Source organism: Cheilinus undulatus, linkage group 18, assembly GCF_018320785.1.
Source record: "Cheilinus undulatus linkage group 18, ASM1832078v1, whole genome shotgun sequence".
In the NCBI taxonomy this organism is placed as follows: domain Eukaryota; kingdom Metazoa; phylum Chordata; class Actinopteri; order Labriformes; family Labridae; genus Cheilinus; species Cheilinus undulatus.
Window position 1 is genome coordinate 28,454,231 of NC_054882.1, and position 10,198 is coordinate 28,464,428.

General features: G+C 41.6%; 1 protein-coding gene across 1 annotated transcript; it reads left to right on the top strand.

Moving 5' to 3' along the window:
• Positions 1 to 2,239: 2,239 nt before the first annotated feature.
• mycla (MYCL proto-oncogene, bHLH transcription factor a) lies at positions 2,240 to 5,889 on the top strand. Its single transcript, XM_041811888.1, has 3 exons — positions 2,240 to 2,511; positions 2,935 to 3,553; positions 4,550 to 5,889. The coding sequence occupies exons 2-3, from the start codon at positions 3,007 to 3,009 to the stop codon at positions 5,134 to 5,136; spliced, it is 1,134 nt and encodes a 377-aa protein (XP_041667822.1). The 5' UTR covers positions 2,240 to 2,511; positions 2,935 to 3,006; the 3' UTR covers positions 5,137 to 5,889.
• Positions 5,890 to 10,198: the final 4,309 nt, after the last annotated feature.

The following is a 10,198-nucleotide window of genomic DNA, read 5'->3' on the forward strand; positions in this document are numbered from 1 at the left end:
TATTTAAGGACTGTGTCTTTCTTTATTAATGATGTAGAAAAAAAATAAAATATAATGACTTAGGTAAGGAACATGACCCAATGCCTCCCAAAGTGTGGGCCGGGGCCAACTGATGGGCCCCAAAGGTACTGTAGGTGGGACAAGAAAATAATTAAAAATCAGAGAAATAATTTTAAAAATGTAAATAACAATTTGAAAATATAAACACATAAAATACCTGATTACAAATTATTAAGTCTCAGAAGTAACAAAACACTACCAGAAGTTTTAACTCATGTTATTCATGTTTTATAAGTTATTTAGTCTGATGTACACAACCGGTGTTACAGTGCAGCTGGTGTTGGATTGACTAGTGACACTACATTAAACATTCTACTATGCCACTTGCTTCCTGGTTTTGTTTCTCAAGTTAACAAGTTGCAAGAAGGTATGCTTGAGTTCCAACTTGTTAACTTGAGTTAAATAAACTGAACTTGTCTACTTGTTACTACTAAGAAAAAAAATCACCAATTTTATTTTCTTCACATTGTATTATTCACATTGTAGGAAAAAAAAAAGACATTTCAATGCTTGCCAGGGAAGAAAAACATATAAAAGTGTTTGGTCAGACATTTCAGGTGGGAGAAATATTGCTAGTTCTGTGATTTGAAAGTTGCACACTGTAAAACCAAACAAGTTGAAACAGCAAAATGTTTGTTGAAACTAATGATGTCCAGGTTTTAAGAGGGGGAAAGATTTTTTTTGAGTAGTCATTACTCAGACTCATTACTCATGTTTGGTTAACCTGACCTCTATGAGTTATACTTTAACGTGGAAACTTTTCTACACTTAAAAATTCTGTTTGAAATCATCTTGGCAACATGTTTACTTTAATCTTGAACATGTTAAGGTAAGTAGATTTAAGGGACTACAAGAAATAATAAGTGATAGGTGCAAAGTGAACCAGGAAGTTCTATTCCATCATGTCCAGAAGCATTCAGTGTATACTGGTTTTGCTCCCCACAGGCAGGACTTCTCAAACTGAGCCAGTAACTTCACCCATGGTGCAAAAGAGTGTCTAATGCCCAAAGGCATTCTAGGAAAAAGCTGCAGATTCATGGATGATTGTCAACATGTTTTAGTACAGTGACAAGGAATACTTAGATAGTTGAAAACTGTTAACTTACAACCAAAAATATATCCAATTAACTCATAAAAATTGAGCTAAAAAAGCTATTTGGGATTCTTTAATCCACCCTGCACGCACACTGAGATCCTCAGGCAAAGGTCTTTTATCTGTGCCAGAAGCTCAGCTGAGAACTTAGGGGGACTGAGCATTTTCAGTCTGGGCACCAAAGCTCTGGAATGAAGAAATCAGGTCGTCTATATGCTTTCCTTTAAGTCACTTTTAAAAACATATGTGTTTACGGCTGTTTTGAAAAGTGCTTTATAAATAAAGGTTTATTATTATCATTATCAACACAACTCTATTTTTCTTAACAATCTTCACCTGTTTGGTCTTTCAGTGTAGTAGGACATATTGTGGTTACAGCAGTGATTAACTGCCAGATCTTAGTAGCCTTATGAGGAGTTTTACAGTAAAATAGGAACTTTCCTTGTTGGCAATAACAACATAACAAGATGGATTTCCAAGTAGGTGGTGCAGGTTAAGTCACACCTTTGTAATAAAGTAAAATACAACAGCTGTTTTGGGATACCTGCTCTCACAATGTAGTTCACTGAAGTGGAAAAAGTTCAAGAGTATTGTACTCAATTAAAAGTACAGTCTGGTTAAAACTTAAGTAAAAGTAAAATTACAGATATCAAAATTAACTAAAAAACTACAGGTACTCAAAAAACTCTCAATAACAGTTCTTTGATTAAATGTTGCTTTTAGCAGTGTTATTAGGTTTTCAGATGTATTCACGTGTTTCAAAAATGCAGTTTTTGGCTGCTTTGCTGTATTGGAGTACATAAAATAAAGAGTAAGAGCAACACAATGTGAAAGCCTGGTGGAAGCCAAAAATAGAAATCAACATTTGGCAATAACACTGCCAAAATTCTCCACAATCTTCTAGCCCTGGGACCAGGATCACCAAACATCCAGAGACGAACTGTGTCAGTTACTGTGACCATAATTGGAGCTGTAGACGGGGCGGGGCTCAGCGCCTCCCCCCTCCTCTCGTGCCTGTGGAGGGGCTTACCCGGATCTACTGCAGATATTTGCGAGGCTCCTCCCTGCACTTTTTATCGCCTTATAACAGGATATCTCACTGGCGCGAAAAACGCACTGTGTGGCTCCTATTACACATTGTGGGGCGGACCTGCAGCTGGAGCCGCCGGCTTTTGTGTTTGGTTTTGTTGAACGTAAAACTTAAGAGAAGTGAAAACCAGCGTGAGGAGAACATCGTCGTGGAAAAACTCGGACAGCTTCTATGCGTGTGATCTCTGCGCGCCGGGTACACTTTGCTCTCTGGCTGCGGAGGGATTTTCCATGCCCTGAATTTCACTCTGGGGTTTCTGGGATAGCTGGTAAGTAGTTTTAATTTGGATACGCACTGGGAGAGTTTAAAATGAGGAAACAGAGGGTTATGTGTGAGGCTGAGACTACTCTTTCCTTCTTCACATGACTGCTGTTAGGAACAAAGCGCTGCTACATTTCAGGAAATGCAGCCTCAAACATTAGGTACTTTTACACAGGGGCGTCCTTGAACAAAAAGTCCCCCTTACATTAAAAACCATAACAGACCCTCTCTGGATTATGTAATAACCTTGTGAGCTTGGACAGTTTGAGATCATCGCTGCAAAGAGCGCATCCGCAAGATCCCAGATCAATTATTAATGTGGTCCCGTTTGGAGAAAGTAGGCTGTAGGAGGATGTTGTAACAGTCCATTAGAAGGATTCTTGAATGGGATGGAAACTTTATGGCTAATCACTGTGATATTTCCCCTCAGGTTGACCATCATAAGAAGAAACATCCGTTCATATCTGGGAATAAACTTTAAAGGGTTTTATAAACTGGGAACATGGAGTTCGACTGTTACCAGCACTATTTCCTCGACGACTTCGACACAGAGGAGGATTTTTACAAGTCGACGGCGCCGAGTGAGGACATATGGAAAAAGTTCGAGCTTCTACCCACCCCTCCCATGTCCCCCACCCGGACTCTGAGCGGAGCTGCTGTGCACCTCTCGGCGGGGGACAAGCTAAACTGGCTGTCCAAAGTCCTGGGTCAGGACGAGGAGTGCGAGGGACAGTTCATCCCGGACACTGAGGAGCTATTCGGCAACCTCAGTTCCATCATCATCCAGGACTGCATGTGGAGTAGTTTCTCCGCCAGCAAACAGCTGGAGAAGGTCAGCGGGAAGGTGGTGCCAGCTGCGGCACAGACCGGTGTCTCCCCGGTGGCGCAGATCTCCGTGAGACCGAGCAAAGCGCAGTGCGTCTCCCCCGGAGGCGTGCTCCCCACCGCGGCGACAGACTGCGTCGACCCCGCGGCTGTTCTCACCTTCCCGGCGAGCAGCTGCAGGAAGCCGGCGTCGTCTGGCTCCGAGTCCCGCTCCGATTCCTCCGGTAAGGAAGCAGTCGTGCTTTTAATTGCCCCACCCTGCCCCTGCTTTGGGATTATATTGCCCTCTAACAATGCGTAATTTGGAGAGCTGGGTTGCTGTTGCATAACTGTGGTCTGTGGCGCAGAGGGGTTATCAAGTACAACAGTCAGCCACCTTTTAATCCAGATTTTTTACGCTCACTTTGCCAATGCGCGGCGTGCTTGCTCTTCACAAGGGCGAAATCTTTTAAAAACCGCGCCCCCGTCACTATTCCTTGAATTCCCCCACTTTGAAAACCTGCCACTGGCTCTGCATTGCAATCAGAGTGCGGCAGAGGGGCGGGGTGATCGAGTCCTGATGATTTATCACTACTACACACACCGTGAGAGTAACTCTTTCACATTTCTACAATCAGTGACTGCTCCCTGCCAAGAGATCAGCTCATTTAAATAGTTGATGAATGGTCAGTGCTGTGACAAAAGCCTGAATTCCTGCAAGCTTTGGCATTGATGAGACTGCTGTTAACACCTCAGCCCCAGCTCAGCCCCCTTTAGATGGGGGGAGCTGATTTGCATGCCAGACCGTGGAATTCACTTCCTTATTGCCTCTCTGGTTAAATTTTGATTCAGGCTGACTTTGCTCTATTAAGGCAGGAGTGTAGATTAAGTCAATAAATTAAAAATCCTTAACATTTTGATTGATATTGAGATTATTAAACAGGGTTGATATTTCTAACATCTGTACCTCATGTATTTATCGAATTTATGCACCGATGACACTTTAAAATTCATTGAACATGTCAACAAGCAAATGCATGCAAATAAAAAGGTAAAAAAATCTGTCATAGTAATAATGAAACATTATACTAATAATGGTTACCAGACAAACTCATTTAATCTACATCTCCTGTATTCATGATCATAGGAAGCCAAAGTTGTCCATGAACTGAGAGTATTAATTGCAGAATTAGTACATGTTTTTCCTCTGTGTTTATGAGTTTTTCTCTGTTTCATTGCAGACGATGAAGAGGAGATCGACGTAGTCACTGTGGAGAGCAAGCAGAGCCGGATGCGTCTGGTGAACAGCAGAAAACCGGTGACCATCACGGTCCGTGCAGACCCCTGCCCCAAACGCTTCCACATGTCCGTCCACCGGCAGCAGCACAACTACGCCGCTCGTTCCCCAGACAGCGAGCCGGAGCCCGAAGAAGAGGAGGAAGACGACGAAGACGATGAGGAGTCTGAGGAAGAGCCTCAGAGCAAACGCACATGCACGTCATCCAGTCAGAACTCTCGTGTCTCCCAGCCCGCCTCTCCCTCAGAAACCCCCCTGAACTCAGACACAGAGGACACTGACCGTAGGAGGAACCACAACTTCCTCGAAAGGAAGAGGAGGAACGACCTGCGATCCCGTTTCCTCGCTCTGCGGGATCAGATCCCAGGTTTGGAGTCTGCGAAGACCCCGAAGGTGGCCATCCTGACCCAAGCCACAGAATACCTCACGAATCTCCACGGCAAAGAGAAACGGCAACTGCAGGAGAAAAAACGGCTCAAATCCAGACAGCAGCAACTTCTCCGCAGATTATCTGAACTGAAGCGCTTGTGAGATGCAAACACGAGCGACATTTTCAAACCAACTGCCTCATTCACAGTCAGGAAGTTTTTCTATAACAACATGCCTCTTGTAAATAGAAAGTGGTGTGTTTTGTCTGAAATGAACTCTTACAAGTTTGGGCTTTCTATGAAATGACTGCAAATGAACCTGACATGGGGAGGAGCAGTTTGTGTGCTGTTTTCCTTTGTCTTTGCACATTGTTGTAGTAATGAGCAGGGGTAAAGATTTTGATTTCATTGCTCAGATTTTTCCTGGTGTGCTGTGATGGGAAATAATATGTTAATAGTTTATCTGTGTGATAGTCAACATATGTAGCCTTCAGGGTGTGAGTGTGAAGACTGTTTAAGATGTCTTAATTTTAATGGTTGCACACTTTGAATGGAGTGTGGATGCCTCTCTGTGTACATAGGAATGAGAGAGTGAGTTCTCAGTGTGTTTGAGTGACTGTATGTTTGCTGTACATATTGTTCTGTAAATAATAGCTTATCCCTCCTGGTGAAGGAGTTGGAATCAAGAGTCGTCGATGAGCTCTGCTCTTCTCTATGATGTGCCACCAGGCATCAAGGAAACCTCTATTTTGTTAAGAAAACAGGAAAAACTGGCAAAAAAAATTTGAATATGTAGCACTGCTGTACTTTATTTACACACATGTCACTTTGTGATTTCAATGCTTCTCCTGATTTAGATTTTTTTTATTATTATGGCATGCTAACATGAATTGCAACATTAAATTTTTATACCTTATTTGCATAAAAATGTAAAGTCTCTTGATTTATTCTGTTTTGACAATTAGAAAACAGTCAAAAGCTTTGAAGCTTGTGAGGATAATTTAGCTGGTTACAAAATGGACTGAAATCAACCTCAAACCCTCCATCTCACTCCAAAATCTGGGTTTGGACCCATAGGTGATATCTTGTTCCTACAAATAAGTTTTCAGGATGTCTTTGCCACGGTATTTAGTGGGATGTTTATGTCTGCAGCAACGATAGCTACATGGGAGAGCTCCGCCCTATGACACTTACCTTCTGCACCATAATAAAGCACAAAACAAGGCTCTACCAGCCACTGGATGGCAAAAAGCTGAAGTCACAGTTATGAATGCTTGGCTATGAAAAAGACCAGATAACAACTGGAGGCCCAAGGGGTCAAGCATTCAAAGAAACCCTGTGTAAGAGCTTAAGTGCTCCCTTCCAGACTCATAAAACAGGAAGTGTCAGATCAGGCCCAAATGAGTCCAGAAATAACGCTATTCGAGCTGGCGCCAGCCATCAGCTCAACCAACCAGCCAAGAATGGCGCAAACTTGATAAGCAAAGGTGTATGGAAAATGTAGTTGTTGGGCCACAGTGGCTTGTGTCTTATAAAAAGTGGGTCGCCACAAACAAAGTTTGGGGAACACTGCTCTATATGACCTACAAGAGCAAACAAGATCATCAGCACACAGGCTGACTATTCCTATGTAGTCTGTTAGCGCTGCCACTGGGTCAGTGTCAAAGATACGATTTCCACCACATATTTGATGGTCAAAGAAAGCAAAACGAGATATATAGTCAGAAAACAGTACTTACACACGTACAGAAACAAGCAGCAGAGATGAGGCATTCCAATTTGGTCACAGGGGGCGGCAAAAAACTGTGTGTTTTTTGCCGCCCCCTGTGACCAAGATCCACACAGTAGCTTTAAAATGATCTCAGATGTGGAGGCATTTTGGCTTTGCTTTATTCTGTAAAAACAATGACAACTTTCTTTAGTTTTAGACACCTTTCTCCAGAGCGTTGGTTCCCAACCTGGGGTCCGAGACCCCAGGGGGCACCAGAAATATCAGGGGCTTTGTCTGCTTGAAGGTTAACAAAATTAGGTTAGGAAATATTGACAAGAATATGATAAAACACTCATTTTGTAGGTTGTAATACAGCATATCTACAAGAACACAGTGTAGACCTATTTTTCAGAGTTTTAGCAATGAAACAATAACAACTAATGTGGATTTTTGACCGCAATGTTACATTTTATCTATTCATTTGGGTCCAAGAGGTGCTCAACCTTCTTGGATGCAAGAGGGGGAGCTTTGAGGTAAAAAGGTTGGAAATCACTGCTCTAGAGTGAACCCTTAATTTCTTAAGTATAAATATCAACTGGCATCTTTTATTCAGATCATTTAAAATATCCCCACTATGTCATCCCCATCTGATAGAGGAGAGTTTGATGCTCTAGCTGCTGGTCCAAACAAGGTCAGACTGTTTGTCCTTGAGTCTTGTCCTTGAAGAGAGTGTGGTTCTGTTGTAGATCCTCCCCTCTGCAGTGGTTGCTGCATGCTGGGCACCTGATGTGCTCTGAACTAGGTTATGCACTCCCTCACATACACACAGAGATGTTTGGTATCTTTAGAACAGTCCCATGGGTTTGGAGACACTGGTTATGTTAACGGCTACTTGGATGCAGTGCGGCTCTTCACACAGGTACGCACTTATGTAAGTGGCTGTAAAACGGTCTGTAAATGGAACATGTGAACATGTCTCCTTGATTTCCTCCTTATTGGATAACATTACCTTCTTGTGCCACTTCATGAGGCCTGTACTTGTTATGTGACATACAGTACCATGTGTTATGTATTCTACTGCTTTGTGATGCGTGTAATTGGTGGGCGTTAGGGGCCAGTCAGACTCCTTATATGCAGCTGCTTTTCCCACAGGAGGTGTTGTGTAATAAGAGTGCAGGAAGAGTATGATACATTTGCTTTGTTTTATGCATTTTTAATAGCTGAACACTCGACTTTGATGTCAGCTGAAACTCTTTGAGGTAACCTGAAGGAAATCACATTTCCTGTTTCACATGAAAGCTGTGGTTACCTTTACCATTGGCATAGCAATGAGGGAAATGTGGGGCTGAATACCCGGGGCCCAATAAAAAGAGGGGGCCTTTTGGTTCTGAAATAATTTCAGTAAAATCTGGAATATAACATGCCTATAAAAATTACACTCTCTTGGATGTTTTACCCTTTCATTGATTTTATAAATCAATCATGGTCAATACAATTCTGCGTTTTTGACAAAAACAAAAACAAAAAAAACACCTCTTTAATGTCAAAATGAAAACAGAGTTCTATGGTGTAATATTGATTACTTAAAAATATGTAATGTAAAATATGTGATTGCATAAATATTCACCCCCTTCCAGTCAGTATTTAGTAGATGCACCTTTGGCTGTAATCACAGCACTGAGTCTATGTGGGTAGGTCTCAATCAGGCTTGCACATCTGCAATTTTACTTCATTCTTATTTATAAAACTGCTCAAGCTCTATCAGGTTGCACAGGGGTCAGGCATGAACATCCCTTTTCAAGTCCAGCCGCAAATTCTCTCTTAGATTGAGGTCTTGGCTTCGACTCAGCCACTCCACATATAGTTTTCACTGTATGCCTCAGGTCATTGTTTTGCTGGAAAATAAATCTTCTCCCAAGTCCTAGTTCTCTTGCAGACTGAATAAGAATGAACTCCAGGATTTTCCTATATTTTGCTGCATTCATTCTACCCTCACTTTTACAAGCCTTCCAGGGCCAGCTGCTGAGAAACATCCCCACAGCATGATGCTGCCTTCCAGACACAGGTGTCTTATACTAAAATCACTTGAGGCACATTCACTGCACTCAGGTGATCCCCATTTCGCTAGTTGTTGTTTTTGTTTTTTCTTTTTGTAAAAACAAACAAATTATATTGACCATGGTTTAATTCTAAAATCACCACAAAGGTAAAACATCTAGAGGGGTTAATACTTTTTATAAGCACTGTAAGCTGCACTAGTATATAGATTAGAATCTGTTTTGGAGGTGTCCCAGAGGGAAAAAAGTCCACAACCTGCAGCTTCTGTGCAGCTTTAAGGTACAGTAGCTGAACTCCGAAAGTTGTGAATTACTCATGCTATCCACTGTCACCTTTACCCTATACACACAATCTGTGTAACTGTGATCTGGATGATTACAGAAGAGGTTTGAGATGTCTTCATACATATTGGATTGGTTGTGTAGATGCAAAGTGCTACAGTAAAGACTGCTCCACTAATAAACAAATGCATGACTTTATTTATGCTGTCCAGTGTCACCTGGGGCTCTCTTTAGAGATCTGGATTATGTGCCTGAGCTTGGGACATTTTGTATTTCTATAAATGCTTTTAAAACAAAAACAAAACTGGATATAAAGAAAGCCAACTCTCAAACCTTTTTTGTACTATTAACACTTTTTTAGCCAGTCCACTTTATATAAATCTGTTTTTTATTTTGATAAATATATATTTATATTTAATTTTATTGCACTACACCCACTACACCCACTTTGTTTTCTCGGCACTATTGGTTCATTTACTTTAAGGCTGTTATTTTCAATATCTGAGACATACAGTTAAAATTGTTTGTTTTTAGTCATGCTTTTATAGAGACATTCATGTACTGTATATTGTTTAAAAACACCTCTTTTATTTCTGTATTATTTATTTCTGTAATTGTATTTGGTTAGACTTCTGCTGCTCTAAGTGCCTTGAATCTGATCAAGAATTTGCCTGAAGGTAGTGCACATGCACTTCCTGTCCTATATTTATAAGAGGTGAAGGGTAACAGAAGAGAGTAAAAACTGGAGAGTGCTTTTCCTGAGTTAAAGTTTCAAATCATTAACTAGCCTGACAGAAGGCAACATTTTTAATCCAAGCAGGCCTTCATTTGGAAAAAGAAGTCTGAATGTGAGAAGGGGAAACCAGCTCCAATCTGCTCCCTAATTCCCTGTTAACTGAGCCAAAGGCCTTACATGTTTTAACTTCCCTAATATCTGGATTTTGTTTAATGAGAATAGAAGTTCCTGTCCTACTGATGACCTCATTAACAAGTCTCTGCAAGCCTGGACGACTGCAGTTTGGGTTCCAGTGGTTTGTATGAAAACTCAAACAACCCTTTAGTTCAAGTACAGCCTGACAGACGAGCCCGACACACCCTGAAGTCCAACCGTCTCACACATCACTGCTCTTTTGTTAAGGCTGGTTGCTGTTTCACCTGTCTGTGCTCACTCTCAG

Bases quoted from the DNA above. Each gene is read 5' to 3' on its own strand.
- mycla (XM_041811888.1), top strand. From the start codon at position 3,007: ATGGAGTTCGACTGTTACCAGCACTATTTCCTCGACGACTTCGACACA. The intron at 3,554-4,549 runs GTAAGGAAGCAG...GTTTCATTGCAG, and splicing joins GTCCCGCTCCGATTCCTCCG to ACGATGAAGAGGAGATCGAC.